General features: G+C 56.7%; 1 protein-coding gene across 4 annotated transcripts in view; it reads left to right on the top strand.

The window, feature by feature from the left end:
- The window catches only part of PEMT (phosphatidylethanolamine N-methyltransferase), a 74085-nt gene that overhangs the window by 13881 nt on the left and 34183 nt on the right, over positions 1-26021 (top strand). For all 4 annotated transcript variants that reach the window (XM_045824087.1, XM_045824086.1, XM_045824089.1 and 1 more), the window contains exon 2: positions 1157-1264. In XM_045824087.1, coding sequence (XP_045680043.1) covers positions 1157-1264 — 108 coding nt within the window. The remainder of the gene's footprint in view (positions 1-1156; positions 1265-26021) is intronic.

A 26021-nucleotide genomic window follows, 5' to 3' on the forward strand; every position in this document is an offset into this window, starting at 1 on the left:
TCTCCAGGGTATGCACCCAGGAGGGGAGGCATATCTGTTCTCCAAAGGGGCTGCACAGATGCATGCTGTAAGTGCCCCGGCCAGCTCTTCTGCCAGGACAGACCCTCAAAGCATTCACTCCAGTGGGCCGTGCCTCTGTTTACCTTGCCAGGCCCCTATCATGGCCACTGGTTATTTTTCACCATTACACAAAATGATGTGATGAAACCCCGAAAATCGTAAAAAGTCCGTAACATTTTCAGTTCCAGAGACAGGCTGGAGAGGGCAGAGCTGCCCTCACGCAGGCTGACTGACTACTGGGCACAGCGCTCTGCAGGCCCTGGGTGGGCAGCCCAGGGAGAAACTCAACTGATTCCACGGGTAGTGTGCTCTGGGACTCAGTTTCCCATTCCAGTCGTGGTGACAATAATGAAAGAAGTGGGCATGACGCGCTGGAGGGCTCTAGAAAGCTGTTACTCTCATTGCCACTGCTTAGATGGACACATTAGCATTGCAGGTTTGCAGAGAGGGAGGCCTTTGCACATGCATTTGGCACACATGTGAGTTTCTCTGGGGCAGATGCCTGGGAGTGGAACTGTGGCTACATGGGAGTCCACCGGTTCAGCTCACAGCCTCATCAACACTCAACACACAGGACTGCGTGCCATTCAGGTGGTGGAAAAGAGGCACATCAGTGTTGCTTAGCTTGGTTTACTTGGTTGCTGGTGAAGTTTTGCATCTCTGCACATGATGTTGGTCCCTCAGGTTTGCTCTGTGGTCTCTGACCATCTTGGCAGGGTCCCCATCATGGCACTCTGGTGATGCAGGTGTCAGGCCCAGTGGGGTCACTTCCCATCAGTGTGCTGGACACTCATCCTCTGAACCACTGATTTCCTCGTCCGGCATCCCTGCACACTGCTTTGCAGCTCTCCTGGCTCCCAACAAGGCACAACACAGCTGACTGGGTTTTGGCTCTTCATCTTCAGTTTTATGAGATTACACTGTAGTAACCTTTGCTGGACTTGGATGTGTCTGAGCCTCCCAGCGTGTTCCCAGAGGGTAACTTCTGAGTTCTGGGGGCTTGTCGTTCCTTGGGCTACCCTATGTGGGGGGCTGGGTGGGGCCAGGAGGGAGCTGGGGGGGGGGTCTCCTGCTGACACTGGCTCTGTCTCTGCAGGCAGACCTCTGCGTTATGACCTGGCTGCTGGGCTACGTGGACCCCTCAGACCCCTGCTTCGTGGCTGCTGTCTTCACCATCATTTTCAACCCGCTCTTCTGGAATGTGGTGAGTGCCGCTGGACAGCTGTGCAGACAGGGGAAGAGAGGGGCTGAGTGGTTCTTCCCTCCCTTCCCTCTGTCTTCCTATGGCCAGCACGGAGTCATCTCTTTTGCTGGCACCGGGTATGGGATGCTGACCAGGGAAGCCCACGGTGTCCTGGTGTGGGCAGGGGGCCCCAGGCTCATGCTGGGATGGCCGGGGCCGAAGGGCTGACCAGATGGGGCGGCCCAACTGTGCCCGGCAGTCTCACTCATTTTCTTGTTGGCGACATAGACTGTCTCAGGTTGGGGCTTCCTTTCCTCTCTGCTGTGCTAGTCAGTGGAGCCACGTCCTCACATGAGCTGCATGAACATGGTTATTTTTCCTAAACAAGGCTTCTGCAGAATGGTTTGCATGCCACTGGCCTGAGGTATGCTGGGCGGCAAGAACAAGCCTGTGAGGGGTGGATATAGGAGACAGCTCAGCCTGTTCTCTGTGGGGGCAGAGGGCACTGGCAGGACGAGAGCTGGGGTGGCGACAGGCTGCGTGGGAAGTGGCCTAGGCCCTGAAGGAGGCCTGGGAGGGAGGACAGGTCCTCCTGCCACAGCCTGTCCCTGAGACGGCACCACCCACCCTGTGATCTTGGAGTTGCCAGTCAGGCTGTCCCATGTCACCGCCCTGGGGGAGGGACAGGGTGGCAGGCACTCTGGGAGCTGGGCCGGTGGCCCTGGGGCCACGTGCCTGGGTTTGCTGGGGCAGAGCCCCTGACACCCTGTGATCGCCCTTGCATGTAGCCAAAGGAATAAGGCCAAGTTCAGTGATAGCAACACCTTGTTCCAGGCTGTTTTCATTTCAGGTGACCCCTTGGTCCCCGGAGCAGAACAGGATGTTTTTCATCTGGTTTATGACTTAGGTCTTTCATCCATCTGGGGAGATTGGGAATGATGGTGAGGCTGCTCCTCTCAAAGAGGTGGCGTTGCAAATGGCCGTCCCTCCTGTCCTCAGCATGCTGGGCCTGTCCTGACGCAGGCCTCCCCATAAGAGCTGGCATAGGGGCGCAGTGCTGTGGAGCCCCTCAGCCCTCCTTGCTCGAGGCTGCTCTCCCTGAGCCCGTGCATCCTCCACCCCACCCAACCCTTCAGCAACTGCAGCAGCAGACAGTGAAGGGGGAGAGGCTGTGGCAGGCTGAAAGATGGCCCCAGAGATCTCCACAGCCAATCCTTGGGACCTGGGAGGGTTACTGTGTATGGCAAAAGGGCAGCGAGGCTTGGCAGGTGTGATGAAGTACAGGATCTTGAGATGGGGAGATTCTCCTGGATTATTGGAGTGCTCCTAACTAGAGTCAGGTGTATCCTGTGAGGGGGGAGCAAAGGGAGGTATGGGGTACGGCCATGAGCTGAGGATGGCTACAGCCCCCAGAAGGTAGAAGAGGTAAGGAATGGATTCTCCCCCAGGGCCTATGGCGGGAGTGAGGCCCGACCACAACTTGATGGTGGCCAGTGATGCTGATTCTGGACCTCTGGCCTCTAGAACTGTGAGAGGAGATAGTCCTTTTGCTGTGAACCACCCATCTTGTGATCATTTGTTACAGCAGCTGCAGGAAACGAATACAGGGTATTAAAAGGCTGTTGATCTCTTCCGGCAGACACCAGGGTCTGCTGGGAGTGTGCGCCGGTCTTTCTAGTCCACAGGCTTTTTCCCTATGAGCCTGGCCTTGACCAGCGGTCATGCCGGTTCTCCCAGTGCTGTGGGTGTGGCTTGGCAAGCATATGGTCGGTCCTGGGGACACTTCCTCACGCACAGGCCCCTTAGCTACTTCCTGCTGGCCCTTCCAACCATGTGTTTTTGTGAGTTCATTTTGAAGCTGTGTGGTGGCCTATGGCAGTACTCCTAATAGCCATGTGGGTAAGGTGTATAAGATTTGGAAGTCGGGCAGCTCAGGTGTGTGCATTTGTTTTGTTTTTTTTTAATTATTATTTTTTTAATCATTGTTCATATACAGTTTTCTCCTTTTTACTCCCAATCCAGTCCCCCCTCCCACCCTCCCCACTTCCCTCCCATTACCACCCTCCCCTTAGTCTATGACCATGTGTCCTTTAAGTTTGTTCAGGTGTGTGCATTTGTAAAAGGCTTTTTTTCTTTTGTCAAAAGTTTTTGATTTGCCTTACTTTTGAAAAAAAAGTATTCATTGGTTATTTGTGGGAGAGAGAGAGCTCTTCAAAGTCATTTTAGAATGAGAGAAGTTCTGGAAACACGTTTCAGTTTCTTGAGCTGCCACTGCCCAAGAGAGCAGCAGACGGCCACCAGCAGGCCAGCATGCTGGACCCCAGCTCTGCGGTGCAGTGAGAGGCCGAGCCTGGGAGATACTCAGTGACCCTGACTCAGCCCTCCTCACAGCTACTGCAGTACTCGGCAGGACTTGCTGTGTGTGCCGGGTGCATTTCCCGTAGCATTTCGGGACATCGTGGCAGCAAAGGCTGTTCTTCTCCCCTTTGGAAACAGGGCTTGAGGAATGTCGCTCATTTCAGTCAGGCGTTGTCCTGAACACCGGAGTGCTTGGTCTGGGCCTCGGGGAGCTGCACTTCTAGGAGGGGACAGTACATGGACACACACAAGCAGGAGAAGGGTCGGGAGAGCAGGGAGGGCTGGGCAGGGGTGGCCTTCTAGCAGAAAGCTGCTCCTCTGAGGGGAGGGAACCCTTGGGTATCAGGAGAAGAGGGGATAGCAGGTGCAGAAGTCCTGAACAACTTCAAGGAACAGCATCTGTATAGAGTCCACTGGGGTGGGGGTCATGGAGGGCAGGGCAAAGAGAGGCTGGGACAGCGGCTAGGACTCCGGGCTTGGAGTGGGCAGCTATGGGATGAGTCGCCCGGCTTGACCTTGGTCTTCAAGGTTGATGTGGGCTTTGGTGAGAACACACGAGGGCAGGGGCAGAACTGGGGGCTGTCACAGCTATGGGGGCCCAACACATGGGCAGGCAGCCCCTGCAAGGTGGGAGGAATCATCAGATGCTGAACCTGGCCTGAGGAAGGGTCCCCTAGATTCATAGGATCTGGTTGGTAAGCACAGAAGCAGAGGCAAATCTAGGTCCAGGTTGGGACCCGAGTGACTTATTAGTAAGAAATGTGCATGTGGTCTCCTAAGGGCTGAGTACAATGAAAATCCAGAAGAACTGGCTTTGGAGAACATCCAGGTTGGTGACCACGTGGAGAAGTGGGGACAGTAGGGCACCCAGGGCACGGAAGTCCTTTCCTTAGACTCTGCTCCATGTGTCTCTTCTGTCTGGCTGTTATTTTGTATTCTTTAACATCCTTTGTAAAAATCCAGTGTGTGATCTGGCTTCCTGAATTCTGTGAGCTGGGCAGACAGTGTCGGAACTGAGTTGAATTGTGGGACACCCAGCTGTTGTCAGAGAATTGCTTGGGTGTATAGGAAAAAAATCTGGGGGCAGAATGGTAGAGGGTGTGGCCATCGGCGGAGATGGGACCGTGAGGGAGGCGAGGTTGTGGAGGATGAGAGCGCAGTTCCTGCCCTGTTGGATTTTTGATGTCCCTGAGATTCCGGGTGGCAATGGAGCCCATGTGAGTCTGGAACTGAAGGGAGTGTTTGGGGCCGGAGATGATGTGGAAGCACTGGGGCGTGGCTGCCCAGCGCTGAATCTGGCCTTGGATCCAGACCTGCCTGCTGTGCAGGGCCCCCTGTCCACCTCCCTGTGACAACACTCTTGGCAGTGCTCCGGGTTGTTAGCTGGAGTGGTCTGCCCGAGTGTTGGTGCCCTCCACCCCTCTCCCTCCAGCACTGTAGCCCATCTCTTTCCTCTTCCCACAACCCCCCAGCAGCCAGTGTGTGAGTCTCCACTGGCAGCACCCTGCCCCCTAAGCCTCACGCTCTGTGCTGCTCTGTCCAAAGGAGGCTTTCTGCCTTCCTCTTCTTCGTTCCCTGGGGAAACTCTAATATCACTGGCCCTCTCTCTTGGTGGACACCTCCTTTTCTGTGCCCTACCTGTTTTTCCAGCTCAGAGTCTTCGGATTTGTGTGAAAGTCCTCTTTCTGTCAGTCAGTCACTCTCTTGGCAGAGGTTCATGGAGAACCACTGTGTGCCGTGCCCCATGGGAGCCGCTGGGAGCCAGGGGGCACACTGTGCCATCTCTGTTCTCAGAGGCTGCAAACCGGCTTATACTGAGAAGATGAGGTGCTACGTGGGGACTAACTGGGGCTTTTCCCTGCATCTGTGTCTCAGCCTCTGGCCCAGAATCATCTCAGAGTTCCAGGAGCTTGTGGCCAGGTGTTGACGCCCCACCTGGGCGTGTCAGACCCAAAAGGGAGCTGGCTCTTTGGGCCCCAGACAAGACTTCCTCAGCGGTTCTCCTCTGCCATCCCCAAGAAAGAGGAGCCCTGTCCAGGGGCCCAGCGCAGAGCGCCTGGGCTAACTTTCCCTGATTTCTCGCGCCCATACCCCCAAGACAGCCCTTACAGGTTCACCCACTCAACATGGGGCCACCACCACCATGGGGCAGGCAGCCGGCGCTGCCTGCCTCTCCCTGCCTCTCCCTGGCCCTCCCCACATGCACACTCGCTCACGCACACATCATAAACACAGGGCCAGGGGTTGACCCCCATCCAGTGCCCTCAGAGGTGTTCTATGTCTAGCAGACAGTGTGAACCCTTTCACCCAGCCTGTGAGGTGCTGCTCTGGCAGCATCCGCTCCTCTGCACCCTTGGTCACCGTGGGTTCCCTCCTTTCCCTGCTGATTAGGCCTATTGCCCAGGGCCCCATACGCCTGTGCTGTTGTCCCTACCCCTCACAATGCCCTCCCCAGCCCCACCCTCTCAGCCAGGGTTGCCGACCGACCGTGGTGGTGGAGCTGTCTGGGGCTGTCCTGCACACTGCAGGATGTCTGACCATGTCTGGGTCTCCACCAGCCAGGCGTTGGTGTTGGTCTTGAGTCCTGATAGTCTCACATGTCTCCAGACATTACCAGGGTCCCCTGAGGGCCTCAGTTGCTCCTGTTGCTCTCAGTGAGGCAGCCCTTGGTGCCCACTGCTCATGCCTGTATGCCCTGCGCACCACTGCTTGGCCCTCAGCCTTCTTAGCCAGAGTGCTGAGAGTGCTGACGTGGTGCCTGCATTGTCCCCATGTGCCCAGCCCGGCACATGCCAGGTGCTGCTCGGAGGGCAGAGCATTGGCCTCACCGCGGGCTCGCACCCAGCACCACCTCACAATGGGCCTGCAGACAGTGTTGGCTGGTTCCTGAACTGGGCTCTTCCCAGTTTTCTGCCGTGGCCCCTGGTGGGGTAGGGCCGCCCCCTCTGTGATGTTTGCATGGGCCTGACTGTGAAGAAGGGGGACTGTGGGGGTTTCCCTCTCCTGGGCCCCGTCATGGGGCTGGTGGCAGCCTGTGCATGGCAGCTCCTGGGATGCCCTCTGTCAGGACTCGGGCAAGCGAGCCCGTGTTAGCACCGCACAGACTGGAGCTCTCCCCTGTTCTTTTCAGGAGAAATTGTTCACATACTTTGGTGTTGAAGGCAAACTGCTTGTCATGGGCACCAGAGCTGACTGAGGCACATTTGGATGCCCTGGTAAACCCGGCGGGTTTGTAGACAGTGACCATATAGTTAATCTTCTATGTAGGGATTCTTGGGACTAATAACCCTGCCAGGACCACACGTGTAGGTGGGGACTGGCCTGGCACTCGGGGTTCTTCAGCATTGAAGGTGTGCTTCTGAGGTTGTGCTCTTCCAAGCCCCCAGCCCCAGATTGCTCTGCCCCCCACCCCCCCAGAACTCCCACTCACGCCCAAGCCTGAGATCTGCCGCCCTTTAAGGGCTAGTGTGCAGCCCCCAGGACACTGCCGTCTTTGCCACTGCCCCACAGCTGAGCCCCAGACCCCCATATCTGAGAGCAGGATCCATTGCTGGGGTCTGCACTCCTTCACATGTGCTCACAGAGTGAATGTATTTAGTGGGTGGAGTGCTGAGACATATCACGATTGGCCTTCCCAACCAGACTAGCCAAAGCTCCAGCTGGGCCCTGCTGGTGTGTGCTGGTCCCACATCTGCAGCACAATTGCCTGCCTGCCCCTTGGCCCTGGGCTTTCCTAGGTGCAGCCCTGGAGTCCCTCCATCCTGGCTGGTTACCCTAGGGAGTGACAAGGGAGAGGACGCCTCTCCCAGAGGGTGAGAATGGGAGCAGGCAGCTCTTCCTCTCACCGCCTGGTGGGTGTGGAGGGTTCCTTGGCAGAGTGACCTTTATCCTTCAAAGTTCTGTGGCCCCCTGGGCTGGTGGTCTGAGCTCTTGATTGTGGGCTGTGGAGGGAGCCAGGGCAGCAGGACAGCAGGTGGCACTGTGGGCAAGGTGAGGGATTCCTGGTCTCTCCCAGGCTCAAGGAGGTGACGGTGAGGGCTGGGCAGAAGGGTGTGCTCTGCAGCCTGTCCTGCCCCTTGCTGCCCTCTGCCCTGCCTGAGTCCTCTAGTGCACACTGGCTGTGCTGCCTCAGCTTCTGCTTTCACGCTGGAATGAGGGAGCTGGCCTGCTACCAGGAGGGGCCAGGTCCATGCCCTGTGTCCACCCTACCCTCTGGGCCTGTGTTTCTCCAGCCATGGGTGAGGACAACAGCTGAGGTCCTATCTGGCTTAGAAATGCTGGGACCTACTCACTACCAAGTCCCACTCTGGGGTGGCCCTGTGCAGGGTACCAAGTGTATCAGCTGCCCCCCTTGAACTGGGATCTGATGAAAGTGAAGCTATCTGTTAGAGACCCCACCCAGAAAACAGCCCTGAGACGGGGGTGTGTGGCTCCCAGTTCGAGGGTGGCACAGGCTCTGCTGGGGTGATGGCTAGGCTTTCTGGAGGAGCGCCCGGGGCAGGAGGCAGGGGCCAGGGTCAAGGAGCCCAACGGAGGGAGATGTGTTGGGAGAGAAGGGTCCCAAGGGAGGGTCCCACACACTGGCCTGCACCTCTGATTGTCCGCTGGAGTCTGGCAGTGAGTGTGAGTATGCCAGTGTGTGTGTGGGTATGTGTGGAAGTGTGAGTACGGGCAGGCACGTGCGAGTGTGCCTGTGTGACTCCCTCAGACACACACAGGGGACCTGGGATGGGGGCGTGGACCAGGCTGTCTGAGACCCTTGCTCTTATCTGGTTCAGAAACCTGGCTCCCAGGGCCTGGCCACATACCCACCGGGCTCCAAGCCGCTGTTTCTGGACCAGGACGAATCTCCCTCAGCCAGGCAAGTCCGGCATTTGTAGGAATGCTGAGCTGGGCAACGGGCATAACCTGTAAGCGTTTTCTCTGAGCAGAGCTGGCTGGTGGGTTCTTGGTGCTGAGAGCACAGGACCCTTTTAGCGGCTAGCTACTTGTCCCTCCCGACTAATGTCACCTAGGCCACTGCAGCCCCCTGGGTCTCCTCCAGCCCCAAGCCCCTGCCCGGCTGTGCTCAGCTGGGTTCCTGAAGAACTAATGGTGTCACTGGCCTTGGCTCCATGGTTGTGGACAGTCTGCTCCTTGTCGCCAGGGACCCATGCTCCCTCCCCCGGCCTTGATATTGGCTCAAGTACAAGATGTTCTTTGGCATCTGTGTGGTGTTCTCTTCTGAGCCAGGGTGTAGACTGGCATTTGGGCCAGAAGCAGCCTTGCCTGCCCACCTGGCCCCATGGCCCTGTCCGTCTCTGAATGGAGAACCTTCCTGGACAGCAGCATCGCTTTGCAGGGCTGCTATGAGTGGCTGGCCAGGGGAGACTCGTGCCATTGGCCAGAAAGAACTTTAGAATCTCAGTGTCCCAGCACCATGCCGATAATGTGTCTGTGGCACTTTGAACTGGGTCAGCTCCTGGTCTCTGCTGGGATCACTCAGAGTGACACGGTTATGGACAGAAGGGAGGGAAGCGGGAGGAGGCTCTCCCCATCCAAGTCCGGGTCCTGGGCTCATCCTGGCGGAGCAGGTCTCTTCCATGAGCTCACCCTTCCTTCAGCTTTTGATATTCTAGAGGTGGGCTTTAAGCTTCCTCAGGAAGCCCATGCTGTGTGGGGCTCCCGCAGGGGCTGGGTTTTGGTCCTGGCCTCTGCAGCGCCACGTGTGTGAGGCATCCAGGTGATTGGGGCCCTGTGGATCACGCTCCTGGGTGAGTGGTTTGGTGTTGGTGGTCTGGGATCCTTCCCAAGCAGGGCAGTGGGACAGGTTTGGGTTGCCCCACCTTTTCCTGGGTATTCCTAGCAGGTGGGGCCCTCCTACTTAGACATCCTTGCAGATCCTGTGGACTCCAGGCCAGGCAAGTGCTTGGGAGGCTTTTCATGACCTGGACCCACCTACCTACCTCCACAGGGCACATCTCCTGCAACCTCCTGCCCTATCTCCCACCCTCCTGCTCTGTAGATGCCAGCCTTCCTCTGACCCCTGCCCTCGTGCAGTCTGCTCCCTTTTTCTGGAAGGGCCTCTGCACTCTCTACCTGGCTGCCTCCTATTCCCTGCATGGGCCTTTGCTGGCCCTGTAGCCAGCCTTCCCTGAGCAGCCATAGCTGAGCTGAGACCAGCCAGTGTTGGGAGGGGTGGTTGCAAAGGTGTCCCTCCTCCCTGGTTGGTGAGCCCTGGGGGGCCAGGTAAGGCAGTGCCTTCCTGTCTCCATCTGTGAGGGGCTGTAGGTCCTCCGTCAGCCCCACGAATGAATAAATGAGGTGCCCCTGGGAGCCGGCCTGGTAGGGCTGCTGTCTTCGCCCTTCCCTGGGTCTTCTTTTGGGTCCAGGTGAGGAACATGGGGAATATCCAAGGCTAGGGTCTTTATCTCATTTCACTGCTAACTTGCTCTGTGACCTGGCAAGTCCCTTAACTTCCCTGTCCCTCCATCGTTTTGTCTTAGGTCTAGAGTAACAGCCTTTGTTCCGCTTTCCTCATGACGTGGCAGTGAGATTGTTGGGCAGGGAATGAGTGTGAGAAGCTTTGGAAGCTTAAGTGCCCAGTGCCATATCCAGCTCTAAGGAGAGGCACCCACGAGGGCTGCCTGGCAGCAGCGTGCCCAGAGAGGTCTTGTGTCACTGGAAACTTCCCAGCTTTGTGCCCAGCTGTGGGCCAAGTGCTGTCGCTCCTCCCAGAATCTCACACCCAGCAAACATCTGCGGCTTTAGAAACCATCTTGGAGTGTATTTCTGCAGTGGTTGGCCCCTTCCTCGAAGCCAGCGATCAGGAATCAGCCCGGGAGAGCCTGGGAGACTCAGGAGATGGAGCGGGTACGTGTTGCTGCCTGGTGCCATGGGCCCTGTGCTGTCCAGTGCTGTTGGGCCCTCCAGTATCCTGGGTGCTGTTGCTGGGCTGTGGGGTTCTGGGTTGCCAGTGGCCCAAGAGGCAGCCCCATTCCTGCCACCTTTGTCCCCAGTCCCCAGTGTGGGGCTCAGCCAGGTTCTGGAGACCCTAGGGAAGGCTCCAGCATTTGTGTGGGTGCCTGTCCTACAATGACAAATCTAGTTGACACAGAAGAGAGCATGGTGGTGCAGGCCTGGGGGCCTAGGCTCCCAGGGGTTTGGGGCCCAGGGGGCATGGCTGGGGGTGCCAAGGTGTACGCTGCACAGGGGCTGGGGATCGGGAAGAAGGACTGGACTCAGCCAAGGGGGCCTGTGCAGAGACGGATGGAGAATCAGGCTGCATGATGGAAAATAGAAATTAGGAGAGGGTGGGAGGCTGCACCTGCAAAAGTTTCTCAGTTGTGGTTTCCAGACTCAAGTGTCCACCATCTGGGGCTCTGGCCTAGCCTCAGAGGCCAGGCTTTGTGCACCAGGACACGGCTGTGCCTGTGTGCAGGTGGACACCTGCCAGCCAACACCTGTGCGCCCCTTTTTGCTTCATCCCATCGCCCCTTACTGAAAATGCTCTGGGTGAGCCCACTTGTGCCGCTGGGGAGACAGCCCCTGCGGGGTGCAGACCAGTGAGCGAGGAGCACACACCAGCCTCCCTGTCACTGCAGTGTGGCCACCAGACTGACCCTAGGGAGCCACCAAGGGCACACACAGCAGGTGCACCCAGGTCCAGCCTCCCAGGGTGAGCTCACAGTGGGAGGGGCCTGTGGTGAGGGCCCCGCTACAGCAAGGGTGGCCCTAGGACTGGATGGGTTACCCTGCCTCAGGGCGTCCCTCAGCTTAGAAAAGGAGCACAGAGTGGGAAGTGAGTGGAGTGCTCGGGCACACGCTGGGCGTCAATTATCGTGCCCTTCTACCCCCCAGCACAGCATGGGCACCGAATGAGAACAGGCAGACGGGGATTGAGCAATGAATCTCAGTACTGTAGGAGGGGTTACATGATACGTGATTTATAAGTGGCATGTATTTGGTCTCCCTCCCAGTTACTGGCTGAGTTCTAAGATCCTTGGAATTTCCTAAGTGATAAGAGGGATCAAAGTGTCTCTTGTTCTGTTAATGAGGTGACTCTGGACAGCCCCTAGGTCTCCTCAGCGGGGAGCTGTATGCCAGTCAGAGTGCTGGAACTTTTTGTGCCCTCTGGGACCTCCAGAACATTGGGCGGAGGGGCTGAAGGTGAGTTTAATTGCCAGTGGAAAATGAGTTAATTCATCACACCTATGGTAATGAAGCCAAAGGATGGAGTGGGTGTGGGAGGTGGGGCAGCGGCACCCAGTGAGGGCATGGGGGCTGCCGGCCCTTCCCCCAGATCTCACCCGGAGTGTCTCTTCCATTTGGCCGCCTCCGAAGTACATCCTTTGTCGTGCGCTGGTGGTCTGGTAACTAAAACGTTTGTCCGAATTCCATTAAGCACTCGGGCAAATCAATCAAACCCGAGGAAGGATGCGGGGACCCCTGGGTATCTGACATGGGTGGGGGCGGTTTTGAAAGACTGAGCCCTTAACCTGTGGGATCAGATGCTCTCTCAAGGTGGATGGTATCAGAATTGAGGGGATTGCTTGGTGATGTCAGGAAACATACACATTGGGGGTTCTGTTACTATTAATTTTATTTGCTCGTGCAGTTTTAATTGCCTTTTGGGTCAGGCCTCTACCTTGGGCCTAAACTTGCCCTTTTCCTGAAGTGTGTCCTATGCCTGTCTCTCCAAAATCCCGGTACTTCTCACCCAGTTTTGGTGGAGAGCTCGGCGAGCAATGGAGCCCGAGGAGGTCACATCCCATAAGGGTGGTGAACTTGGTGGGAGGGTTTGCCCCGCACAGGCAGGAGGGCTTATACCATAGTGACACCCCCAGGGACTGAGGCGTCTGCTCACCTGACTGCACCCACTTTCCCTTGGGAGGCTGGCTGCCCACTTGCATGCTGACTCAGGTGGCACAGGATGCTCCAGGGCCCCAGCAGAGTGCTCTGTATTTGCCTGAGGTGGGGGAAGTTGTCTGGGCCCTTGGGAGCTGTCCCAGTAGTGCTAGCATTGGATCCGTCCATGCTCAGGGCCCTGGAGAGCCCTCGGAAGTAGCACTCACCTGCCACCTGAACACCTGCACAAGGGCTGGGCCTCTGAGCTGTTCTCTCCCAGGGGACCACCCGGGCTGCCCCTGGAACCTGTCCACCTGCTAGGGTAGAGGGGGCTCTCCCTGTGTGGAGTGTGGACGCCCGCCCCACTTGCTGCTCACTGTGGCCTCCTGTCTGCAGCACCATCCCCGCTTATCCCCTCTTGCTCTGAGACAGGCCAGGTGCTCCTGTGCCAGGTATCAGAGGCACCAGCACCTGGCGAGGTCCCTTCCCTCAGCCTGGAGAGCCCTGGAGAAAGGGGTGCTGAGAGAGATGTGGTGGGGGGGGCTGTCCTGTTCAGACCCTGTCCCTGCTCGGGGGGTGGGGGCGGTGGCATTGGTATGTTCTCAGCCCATCTCCCCAGCAGCCTTGGAGGCCGGACCGAGGGATTTTAGCCGTAGGGAACAGACAGAAGAGCCCTGGTAGGAGCAGTGACTTCTAGGGAGGGCACCCTCAGCACTGACTGTCATGAGTGAGCATCATGTTGTCATCGCCACTACCACTGGGTGGGTTCAGTTTGGCAGGACCTGCAGAGGTCAGCCCCAGATTGTTCAGCAGCAGCAGCAGCAGCAGCAGCGGAGGACCAGAGAGGTTCCTTGACCCGCTGAGGTCACACAGCTAGGAGTGCCTAGGTGAGCCTGGCAGCTAGCGCACCCACTCCTGTGCATTGTCCACCCCCCAGCCCACCCCCAGGAAGGTTTGCCTGGTGCAAACATAGCCCTAAATGGCAGCATGGCTTGGTGCAGATGGGGCAGAATGCAGGGATCTGCCAGCAGAAGAGGCCCTTGGAGCACCTGTTGGGATCTGGCCTCTTGGTCCTCTCCCCCGGAGCCTAGTGCGCTCGTGTGCACCCTGCACTGACTTCCTGATGGCCTGGCTTCCTGGCCAGTGTTTGCCCTTTCTGAGTCAATATTATGGCTGCACGTGGACTTCCTATGGGCAGGGCCTCACGTGGGCCTGCCACGAGGGGCAGCCGCCCAGAAGGGATACCGCTCTTGGGGGAGGGTAGACGCAGGTGTCTTGAGGCCTGTCCTTGTCCTGCCTAGTCCCAGGAGCCCCATGTAGTCCCTGGCATATGCTAGGCCAGACCCGGGATTCATGGCCCAAGGGAAGGGCCAGCTGGTTACAGGGCAGTTCCAGGATGGTTGGGTACGGTGGTGGTAGCCCCGTGCTGCCCTGCCCCTGAGGCCTCCCCCTTGTCCCCCGCAGCCAGTCCTCCCTGCCCATCTCACTGGGCCAGGGGAGCGGGCATGGGCCTCTGAGCAGGTGAGCTGTCCTGTCCATGGTGCCCCCTCGACGAGGGCCCTGGGGACGATCACAGACTTCTGAGCCTCCGCTTTCTCATCTGTAATGTTAGCCCAGCGTTGGGGCCTCCTTGGAGAAGGTCACGGGCAGAACAGTGCCGGAGCTGGCACAGCACCTGCCACACCCATCCTTTCTCGCTTCTCTCTCCCAGCACTCGCTGTCAGCTCTCTGTGGCTGTTTCTGTGGCCAATCTGCTTGGGGTTTCTGCCGTGGAACTGCCCTGTGGCTTTAGTCCTTCAGAGTGGGCTCAGGCGGGGCAGCAGGCCTTGGCGCCCAGCTTGGGATCCAACCACCTGGGTCTGAGTTGTGGGGAGCCACTGACCATGCCACCTCAGGCAAGGTCCTCACCTAAGCGCAAGGCTTCAGTCTCCTCCTTTATGAGACGAGTTCACTGAGGCATCCATCCCAGGGTTGTGGTGACATTAATGAATGACATGCAGAGCGGTGCCAGGCGCTGAGTCTCAGCTGGAGAAGTGTGAGCCCTTGTCTTCCAGGTCCTGCCTGGACCCGTGGTGACTAGGCTGCCTGCTGGTCTTGCTGTTTGTGTGATCTGACCTTGTGGTCCTGAGGAAGGGGCAGGGGAGGTGGTAGAGAAAGGGGAGAGACAGGAGAGGGTATGCACGTCTTCTGGCCTTCACTGGTCACACTGCACATTGGCCACCGGGTCCCTGGCATATGCTAGGCCAGACCCGGGATTCATGGCCCAGGGGAAGGGCCAGCTGGTTACAGGGAAGTTCCAGGATGGTTGGGGATGGCGGTGGGAGTTGAAGGTAGAAGAGTGGCTTTGTGGGTCTTCTGAGGAGTTGGCACCTGCTGCTGGGGGTGGCAGGGGGCCAGTGAGGGGCTGCAGGGTCCTTGTGAGAATCCAGTGACTTGGCCTGCACTTGGCTATTAGTGCTCATGCAGACATGTGCTGTGGCTGCTCTGGGCCCCCTCCCAGACAGCAGAGAGGCTGTGTGCACTCTGTAAGTATTGGTTGAATAAATGACTGAATAGATATCATGCCCCTCCTTTCACTTCTGTGCTGAGTTCTCTTTAAAAAAAATCTGCCGAATGACACTGATTGACACTGATGGAAGGGCTCCATTTGCTGAGTCCCTGCAAGCCTGCCAGCAGGGCACCGTGCCTGCCGGGCTGGGTCTCAGGCGGTGGCAGGTGTTTGCATCTCTCAGCCTCTTTACTGACTGTCACGCAAGTCACCCATCTACTGATGGACAAAGGCCCTGGCCTCACACCGTGGTTGATGGTAAAGGAGTCCAGATCTCATGCTGTCTCCCTGTATTTAAAGCTAAACACCTCTGCATGAGCTGCATCTGCAGGAGAAACAGACAAGAGATGTTGGAGGCACCTCTTGCCTTGCAGGATCCTGCCCCAAGGCCTCCTGGCTCAGCCTCAGACTGCCTCCCGGGGTACAGGTCAAGTGCCCCCTCCCACAGAAGATTCTGGCTCTCCAGCCTGGAGCAGCCCTGGCCTTGGCCGGGTGTGTTTTGGGCAGCAGGAGAGAGAACAATCAGTTCCCAAATGCTTCCCATCAGTTGCTGTGGCTGGAAGATGGCATTTTTCAAGACAGGCAAAGGAAAATACAAAGGGATCCATATGAGAAGTGTCTAGATTTTGCTAGACTTCCCAAGTAGAAGTATAGAGCTGAATGGGGTTGTGAACCTCAATTCGCTGAGTTGCTGGCTATGAAGGATGCTGTGGAGGGTCTTGGAGGTGGTTCTTCCCGGAGGAGGCCACGTGATGAGAGGGGAGGGCAGGGGAAGGGCTTTCCTGGCCTGAGCATCTGTGGGCTTAAAGGATGCAGAATTAGGGGCACTCCAAGGGTGAGGCAGCCCGGAGCACGATTTCAGGGGTCATCTCTGAAACAAAACCTGGGTGGCAGTCAGAAAAGATGATCCCGGTATGTGGTGTGCCATTGCTTCTGCTCAGTCTCAGAAGCAATGGCACACCACCTCTCTGGGAAAGAAGGGTGAGTGCAGGCGGAGAGCGGAAGGTCAGAGCACTCCTGCACCCCTGACCCCTTGCTGTCTGGCTGTAGATCTGACCTGTGGCTTGTACGGAAGGTGGCCACTGGGGACCCTGAGAGCTTGATCCCCAGAGCACAGCGTGGGAACCTCACAGCCTTGCTAAGCCTCAGCCTACCAGTCGTCCTCACACCCGAATGGAAACCTGCAGTTTCTAAAGACTGGTTTCTGGAGGTGGTGAGTGCAGGGCTGGGCCCTGCAGCCCCCCAGGCCCACAGAGGAACAGGCGGTCCTTGGCCAGGCTGGCAGGAGCAGCCTGTTCAGAAGACACTGTTCCCTGGGTGTGGGTTTGACACCTTCTACCATCTGGGCCGAGACACCTCCTCCTTGGGAGCCTGGAAAGTCAGGTGTGAGATCCAGTGGCCTAATTTTATGCTTTTAAATATTTATTTATTTATATTTATTTTTATAGATTTAGATACCAGGGACGGATTTTAGGTTTTCCTTTTTAAAATTTTTTTAAAAATTACAGTTTCTATTCAGTATGATTTTGTTAGTTTCAAGCATACAACACAGCTGTTGGACAGCCATGCACCTTATAAGGTGTTCTCCCTCGTATTCCCAGCAGACACCTTGGCCTGATTTTAGACTTTGGGTCTCTGTATGGAGACAGCAGTGGGATCATTAGGAAGAAACAAGAGCAACAGCAGCCTGACCTGGATCGCTTGTTAATGGTGAGCTAGGTCCCTCTCCGCAGGAGAGGGACACATCTGGGGCAGGCGTTGTGGCCACCCCCGTGCCAGCCTGGAGCGTGCCCTCACTGAGCTGCTCAGTTCTCCCAGGGATGCGGGCTGCACTTCCTTTGCAGGCGGTGGCTTCTGCCCCAAGGGACAGAAGACCAGGCACATGAGAGAGTAACTGGGCAGATGAGATGACCGTTGTCCAGACCTTTTGGGGGAGACCCAGAAGTTTCTCATCAGTGAACTTTCCAGTTTTCAGTGAAACGTAAATGCCCCGAGTTATTTTTGTCCCATCTTTTAAATCACACACACATGTTCTTCCTAACGTCACACGTAGGTGGCCTTGCCCCCAGCAGCACAGACGTGGGCCCGAGTGCCTCTCAGACTGCTGCAGTGTGGGCCCACGTCCCTGCCTCTGTGGCCCCGGATGCTGCATTTTCAGGACCCTACCCTTGCTCCAGTATTTCTGGCTTCTCGTCAGCTGTCGTCTCTGCCCGTAGTGCACCTGTCCCGCTCCCTCCTGGTCTGCCCCTCCCCCCACAGTCAGGCGTGTTGGCCTGAGACACCCCAGCCCTGGAGCCGAGACCCCTGAAACGCTGCATCACCTCCCTCACCGTGAAGGTCAGTGATCAGTCCCAGTGGCTGCCTCCGGTCCCTGCCTTCCTAATGCAGCCACCTGCCTCTCATGCCTGGGCTCAGTGTTGCGTTGTTTGTAGTGTCTCTGTAGTGCTTATGCTTACAATTGCAAGTGTTAAAGTAGGTAATACACATGCATAATAGAAATTCAAACAGGACCAAAGGCATCTAGTGAAAATGTGTCCCTGGCCCCTTTCCCCTGTGCCCCCTTGCCAGTTTTCCAGGACCCTCCCAAGATGTTCTGTGGGCACAGGTGCCTCTGTGCACTTCAATTCCCTCTTCTGCCGCATGGCAGCCTCCGCACGGCCCACATCTTCCCCTTCAGAAAAGCAGAGGATGCTGATCTTAGGACAACTGTGGTCACTAACAGTTGTGTTTCCTGAGTGCTGGGCCTCGTTCTAGATAACCCTGTAAGGGGTTCTCAGTGGGTTTCAGAGATTGTTTGCTTTCCCGTCCATAGATCTACGCATTCTTTTCAGTCACTACTTGGTGTTCTGTCGCATGGATGTGCTGTGAGTTATTCACTGTTCTCTCGCGGATAGACATTTACTTTATTTCAGGCTTTTAAAGTGAACACCCTTACGCTGTGTGTGTGGACACATGGGCAGTATGCCTGGGGTCTGCTTCTGGGCTGGAGTGGCAGGTCGAGAGCCAGTGTGGGTGTGACTGTGACCAAGACTGTCAGGGAGGCCCAGTACCCTGTGTCCTAAATTGGACTGCCTGGTGTGGCTTGTGCATGTGACTTTTGATCCCCTGAGCCCTGTCCCAGCCTTGCGTCTGCAAAGGCACCAGACGCCCAGACCGGTCAGGGCCACAGGCAAGCCATGCAAGCTCATCTGTAGAGACTGCCCTGCGGCAGGCAGAGACTGTGCTGTTCTGTTTTGTCCCTTCCTTGGGTGGCAGAGCACCATCAGTGTCCCTGTCCTCAGAGGTCACGGGGAATGTTCCAGCGGGTGGGGGGATTAGCACTGAACATGGTATTTGGAGCCCAGACTGTACCCAGCTAGGATAGGAGAGTCCTCATGCCCAGCTCTCTGGCTCCTCGGCAGGTGGGGCCTGTTTCAGGGACAGTTGCACCACTCTGTGAAGGGGATTGAGTTTCAGTCAGGACGCTGACTTTTATGTTCCTCCCTGCTGCTGGGAAAACAAGTCCCCCTTCCTTTCCTTGCTCTGTCCCCGGGAGCATGCGAGCATGGCATAGGTGCAAGGGGACCAAGTGGGTATGAGGGGACTGAGTGGCTGTAGGAGGGTGTGCCTCCTCCCTGTCTGCTGAGGTCCAGAGCCGATGAGTCCTCAGACCCAACAGAAAAGCACTGCTTCTGCCCATGGAAAGGGTGAGCTCTCTCAGCTGCAGCTGTGATTAATGGGCCCCAGGTCCTGGAGGCTCCAGCCTCAGTGGGGTTGGCCACAGGCTTGAAGACTCCCTGGATGTCTTTGCAGTTTTCCTGGAAATCTAGGAGTATTCCAAAATAAAAGTTTATCTCTAAAAGGCCATGGCCACTTGTCACTGCAGAGGGTCTGTCCGAGGGCCTGGCCAGCAAGACTGCCGGAGAAGTCACTGAGTGGAGGCCTGTGTGCCTCTGCCTCTTGCTGCCTGGTGGGCTGCTTCCCAGCTCCAAGCCCCATGGCCCAGGGGCTCTGGGACAAGTCAGACCACAGGTCATGGATCCTCTGGGTTCCCTGAGGGCTTAGGCCAGATGAACCCTAGTCCTACTCAACGTCACTCAAAATCCTTCTCCCTGCTCCTGCCCTTCTTCTCCACGACCTGCTAGGCATGGACAGCCCTTGTGGGAGGCCGAGTGTGCAGCCCACAGACTCCTGAGCCTGCTGTCTGTGGGCTGCAGGCCCGGGCTTACCTCTAAGGGCTCTTGTGGGGATGGGGGAGGCGCTCTTTCCCCTCAGGATGTGGGGGGGGCGGTGGGTACTAGCCAACGCACTGTGCCGTCACCCACTAGGCTTCTTTGGGTAGGCCTGGATGTTGGTGGTCCTGATCTGACAACTCTGGAATTCCAGATTCCCTCTTCCTTCTCTTAACTCCCTTGTCCTGCTCTCGCCACCCCCTGTATCTGATCTCCCTTGTCACGGTGTTGGAGTTATTTCCCCCAAAGCTCAGTAGTGTAGTTGAGATTTCCTGTGTCCCTTGTGCCTCTGGCTTCCATCATGTGCAGACACCTTACCTTACTCAATACCAACCAAGTCCTAGGCTAAAAACAAAGCCCTGGAGCCTGCTCAGTTCCCCTCTCTTTCTGAACCCCTGTCCCTGGTGTCCCAGTGAGCCAGGCACTCGTGCTGCCCAGGATCCAGGTAAGAGGTGGGCATGAGGCCTGCAGGGAGAGCCTGGCCCAGCGCTGACACACCCGCAGTCCCAGGGGAGCACGTGGGAAGTGGGCCAATCTGGGCAGGAGACTGGGCACTTTTGCAGGCCCTGTTTTTCTGCCCAGATGACCCTTCTTTCTGTGCCTGATGTGGTGTCTCCTTTTCACCCCTCAGACCTTATAGAGGCCTCCCTGACTCTCCCTCCACCCCACCAAGTTATTCTCTCTCCAAGCCCTGGTTCTTTGGCGACCATATCTCTGGCACGTCAGTCCCACATGCGAGGCCTCCTAAGGGCGGAGGGCCATGTCTGGCCTGTTCTTAGCGTCCAGGGCCTGGCACTTGGCAGATGCGCCCTGGCTTCCCAAAAAGCAGCCCTACGGCCCCTGACACCTGCACCTGGCGTCTGCCAGCAGTGGAGCTCGGGCTGGTTTGTAAACACTGCACTTGGCCTCTGCAGGTGTGAAATAGTGCTGCAGTGCTCCTGGCCTGCTGAACTGTTTCCTGTGGAATTACCTCCGAGTTGGCTGCAAGCACCCCGGGCACAGGAGAATGGCCTTTAGCTCGGGCCCTTGAGAAAGGCGCAGGCCCCCCGAACCTCTCTAGCTGGTTACTGGGCTTCATCCAGCCCTCAGCCTTGCGTGGAGGCCCAGCCCCTGGCCATCGCTGTCCTTCCCTTTAAAAGGGAAGGAAAGAAGACTAAGCCCAGTGGGCAGAGTGCTGTGTCAGCATGCGTCAAACGGAATGATCCCAGCTCATCTTTGATGGTAGCTGTGAAGATGAGGAGGCGGCCTTCATTGGCATATAGACTTGGTAATCATCAGGAGCTCACTGGGATTTTGTGGCCTGCCTCCAGATTGCGAGCCCTTCTTGGACTACCAAGAGTCCACTGTGTTCCCTTGGCCACAAGCCAGGTCACACTTCAGCCCTCCCCCTGGCATGAGAGCTGCTCCTCCTACACCCAGACCCTCTAGCAGTGGTGCAAAGGCAGCTGTACCCACCATCCCCCAGGATGAATAGTGAGGCTCCCCTGGGGCTGGGCACAGGCTGGCTTTGGAGCATCTTTGTGCTGCCTCCGTGAGCCAGCGACAGGCCTGGTGGTCTGGATGGGGAAGGTGGGGCATGTGGGGGTACGTGTGACAAGGTGCCCATGGACTGCAGCCTATAGACCAGCAGACACCATCTCTGCACCCTGTTCTTCTCTTTCTGTGCCCTGAGCAGGTTTGGCAAATGTCAGAAATTCTCCTGGTTGTTTAAATCCTAGCAAGCCCAACAGCCCCTGGCCCGGCCACATGAGGTCAGCACCAGCTTGCAGCCTGCTGCTGCAGATGTCCTAGGGAAGCCCGGCCGCATCCTTGAGGGAGCCCAGAATGTGGTGGGCTCAGGGCTGTGGGGCCGGCCCCAGGACCCTGGGGAGAGTCTTCCATGCCAGGGGGAGGGCTGAGGGGTGACCTGGCTTGTGGCCAAGGGAACACAGTGGACCCTGCATGGGTTGGCCACGCAGGTGGCAGTGGTGTCCAGCAGGTTCTGGCTCACAGCTTAGCTGTGGCACATGCTATTCTCCCTGACACTGTTACTTTGTTTCTTCCCCCGTGGCTCTGCTTGGGCCGCTGCCCATGCAGAAGTGACACTGGATATGCTCGCTTAGCATGTTGGTGATTTGGCCCATGTGTCTGAGTGCAGGACCCCTGGGAGGTGCAGAGGAACCAGGTGTGGTGCCCTCTTCTGGGCTGTTCATAGGCTGCTTGAGGAGGGAAGGTGGGTGCAGAAAATGCTTTGGCCCAGAAGATGCCTTCCCATGAGCAAGGTGCAGGCAAGGAGGCTCAGGGGCTGAGAGAGGGGACGGGGCAGAGCAGACTTGAGGCTTAGGCCCCCTGGAGGAGACAGACTTTTGCAGGAAGAGACTAGCAGGAGAGAAAGAGGTTTCTCAGGCAGAGGGAACTTTTTTTAATGGGTAAAAGCATAAAGGTATGAAATTAAAGAATTTTAATTTCAGGTATGAAATTAAAGGTGTGAAATTAAAGGTATGAAACATAATTTTCTGTATATTTCAAGCATACAGAAAAGCAGAGAATGAACCTCCCACACTATCAAATAGTTTCCAGAACATCTTGTCTTATTTGCTGAATGGTAGCGTTTCTAGAACTAAGGACATTTCCTACCTCAGCACAGCTTCCTTATTACAAGAGAGAACATTTTGAGCAAAAGTTTGGAAGCAGGCAAGAGTAGGGCTTGTTCTGGAAAGGAATGAAGGAATGAGCCACTGTGCAGCCCTGAGAGGTGATGAGGGGGGTGGGCTGTGTCTTGTTGTTGCAATGTAGTTGGAGAGATGAGGCCGAGACCCAGGGCACAGGACAGATGAGGCTGCTGCTCAGGCCTGTGGCGATGGCTCTGGGGCCTGCCCCCACTGGAGAGGGCCTCACAAGAGGAGGGTCTTCAGCGTGGCCTGCCAGCACAGGCGTGAGGTTGACAGATAAAAGGCAGGGGACAGGTTCTCCAGGTGGCAAGAACAGTATGAAGAATGGAGGAATGAATGTGCTGGGAAGAGGTGTACAGCGCCTGGCGGGGTGCACCAGGGCAGACCGGGGTGTGCAATGGACCTGGGCCGGGATGCCTGCCAGTGTGAGGCTTCACAGTGGTGGCTGGTTTGTGTTTGACCTTTCAAGGCTGACTTGTGTGGGTGGGTGAGGTTCTCAGAATGTTGTAGATGAATAGCAGGCTCCAGTGGCCTGCCCTGTGACACCGCAGCATGGGCATCTCTCAGGCTCCTGCTGTCCTACCTAGCATGCCCAGGAGAGGTCAGGTATGTCCTGGTGAGGTGCTGAGGGTCTGGCAGGCCAGACAGCCCCACTGCGAGTGCCCTGTGGGAAGCAGAGGATGCCAGTGGCCCTTGGAATGGGAAATGCTCTAGGGAGTTGATGAGGACCTGGACCAAGGCAGGCTTACTCAGGACAAAGTCCAGGAATGGCCACCTCCTGTCACCTAGCTAGGAGCTTTCTCCTTCCTTCAGAGCACAAGTCTAGATCCCCCCGAGGGGAGTGCCAGAAGCTGCAGTAGAGCGGCCCACACTGCCCGTGCCTCTGTCCCAGTCTCTCACTGGGTAAAGCTCCAGTCTGGTGGGAAAGTGTGCTTGGGACCCAGGTCTACTGGCCAGGATGTGGAGGAAGCAGCCCCACTTGCCGCTCTTCTTGGAACACCAGGATGTTGGAGTGGGTGGGGCTGTTAGATAGCATCTCCTGCCCCTGGGTATGGTCAGTCCCAGCCTGTCAGCCAGAAGGAGGGTGAGCTTAGTGGCTAGAAACACAGGTAGGCTTCCCTACTTAGCTGTGTGGCATTGGGCAAGCTGCTTGACCTCCCTCTGCCCTTGTGTGTGCAGTGAAGTGCTTTCCTCGAGGCGGGGAGGACTCAGACGGCCTCTGGACATGGGCTGCATGGTAGGTGCTCAGCTTTCCTGAGCCCGTTGTGTCTCCCCCAGCCCAGCTCTGCTGCTCTCTGGGCTGCTTCCTACGAGAGGCCCTGAGACATCTCCCAACAAGGCTGTGTTGCCGAGGCTTCTCAAGGCTGTGTCTTGGACTCTGTCCTCCTGCATGGTGACAAAGCTTTATGTTGTTATAAGTAACTGGCAGTCACTAGGGTCACTTCTGGTGAATCAGGCTCATGGTCAAGCTGTTTTAGAAAGGGTATGGCTGGATTTTGCCTTCTGCCTCACGCCAGTCTCGAGGCATTTCTGAGAGGCTGCTGCAGCCATGCTCTGGTTGGGGCCCTGGGCCCCATCAAGGGGATGTGTGCCGCCCTCAGGGACTGCTCCATGGGGCAGTCACCTCCAGAGGCAGAGTGTCGGGTGGTCCTTTCCTAGGGCTCGGGCCGGGTGGAGGGCAACGAGCTGGCCAGGTCCTGAATCTGTTACGACTCTCAGGGGGACTCATTTGCACCGTGGAAATAAAGCTTCCACTCCCGACACCTGCCTAGGGCAATCAGAGGAGGGAGAGTAACTTGTGGGGTAGCGACAGAAAGAAGGGCCACGCTGGCCCTCCTCAGGCGAGCTTTCCGGCAGTGATTCCATCGGTACTTGGGTGGGCTTTTGAGGGCCATCAAAATGGTGTGGAACATCACAGCCCTCCCTGGCAACCCTTGGGGCTGGATTAGTGCCAGACTCTGACTCGTCTGGTGTCTGGTCCAGCAGGGCCTGAGTCTGCACTTCTAACCGGCTCCCAGGGGATGCCCCTGCTGCTGGTCTGGGGGCCTCGCTGTGGAGCAGAGCAGTGTCCGGGTGCCCCAGACCAGGCAGCATCTCTGAGGAATGGAAGCAGGGTCCTCTTGTCCTATAGAGTGGCCCTGGTGGCCTCGGGCCCTGTACCCTGTCGACGGCATGCGGGGCAGCCGTGCTCTGTAGGGCAGCATGGAGAGCCCACGGGCCTGGCCCTGCTCAGCCTTGGCTCAGGCTGTCTCTGCCCCCTCACAGGTCTGGTTAGAGGGTCAGACCCAGGGTGGCTACAACCCAGCCTCGGAAGCCCAAGAGGCGATGTGAGTGCCAGAAGTGGGATGCTGTCGTGGCCACAAGGGCCAGACTGGACTCTTTCCCATCGAAACACAGGGACTCTGCCCTGCTTCTGGCAGATGAGCCCTGGGATGCGGGTGCCACCCGCCTCCCCCTAACCCCACAGGCACCCGGAGTGGGTTGTTGGAGGCTGTGTTGGTGGGAGGCTGAGAGGCCATCTGGGCCATAGTGAGGTGAGCAGCCCACCTGGGGTCACCTGAGCAGTGTCTCTGTCCCTGCCAGGGTCCCTGGGTATATATTCAATTTTGAGTGGTGTTAAGTGCACTCACCTTGTGCTACCCTCTCTAGAACTCTTTCCACCTTGTGAAACTAAAACTCTGTGTCCATCTCATCCCCCATTCCCAGAGACCGCCTCTCTGCCTTCTCTCTCTGTGGGTTTGGTCATTCTAGGGACCTCCTGTGAGTGGGGTCACATAATACTTGTCCTTCTGTGACTGGCTAATTTCACTTGGCATAATGTCCTCGAGGTTGGAGCAGGTGTTAGAATCACCTTCTTTTTAAAGGCTGAATAATATTCTATTGTATGTACGTACCACGTCTTGTGTATCCATTTTTATCATCGATGGACACTTGGGTTCTTTCCATGTCCTAGCTATTATTAATACTGCTGCACTGGGTGTACAGATATCTCCTTGAGGCCATGTTTTTAATTTTTAAAAATATATTTTATTGATTGTGCCATTACAATTGTCTCTCTTTTTTTGAGACCATGTTTTTAATTCTATTGAATATATACCCAGCAGTGGGACTTTGGGATCATATAGTAATTCTATTTTTAACGTTTTGCAAAACTTCAGTACCATTTTCCACTGTGGCTACATGACACCATTTACAGTCCCACCCGCAGTGCGCAGGGTCCCCGGGTCTCCACGTCCTTGCCGGCACTTGTTGTTTTCCGGCTCTTTGACGAGAACCATCTTAATGGGTGTTGCAGTGGTTTGGTGTCTTGTTTGGTTAGTGATGTTAGCGCCTTTTCATGTACTTGTCGGCTATTCCTATATGATCTTTGGGGAAATGTCTTCAAACCCTTTGTCCATTTTTGAGTTGGGTTGTTAGGTTTTTTTATTGTTTCCCCTTCTTCTTTCCAGGGCAGCACTGACCTGGCACTCAGGACATGCCATCTTTGTAAACGGGCTCAGAGTGCGGTTTGAAGCTCGTATGGGCACAGGAAAAGGAGCCAAATGTGGTCGTTGTTCAGCCTGCATCTCTCCCAGGCACTCTGGTCTGCGCCCTGACCTGCACGGGCCTCTAAGGCAGGTCTCACCTGCAGAGCCAGACCACCCACTCCCTGCCGCAAGGGCCTGGTTTCTGTTCCCACTGCAGGCAGATTTCCCATGGGTTTGGGATATAGGCCTTGTGCCTCCCACTTGGGCTCAGATGGACCATTGGCTCCATGCATGAGGGCAGCTTGGAAGGATAGCTGATCCTGCCTGGTGAGCTCCAGTCTCCCGTTTGGCCAGACCACCTCCCACTTCAGGGGCATGCTGATAAGCCTCACCCAGAGGCGCCATATGACCACCCCTTACATGGGGGCAGGGAGCATTCCACACAATTATGGTCCTGCCTAAACCAACAGGAGCTACATTTTGGTAAACTCACCCTATCCAGTCTGTTCTTCCTTGTATGCCTCCCACGCCCAGCCTTGAGCAGGGCATGCCAATGGAGTATAAGTTCTTGACAGAGGGTGACAAGTGTCTCCAGACCCCCTGCCCCTGGGAGAAAGGTCTGGAAGCTGCCTGGTGTGCTTTGGGACCAGAGACACTGGTCCTCTCCAGGCAACCCTGGGTGGGTAAAGGAGGCCTTTGGACTTGGCTTTAGTGGTT

Source organism: Phyllostomus hastatus, unplaced genomic scaffold, assembly GCF_019186645.2.
Source record: "Phyllostomus hastatus isolate PE091 unplaced genomic scaffold, TTU_PhHast_1.1 phas_scaffold_55, whole genome shotgun sequence".
Classification (NCBI taxonomy): domain Eukaryota; kingdom Metazoa; phylum Chordata; class Mammalia; order Chiroptera; family Phyllostomidae; genus Phyllostomus; species Phyllostomus hastatus.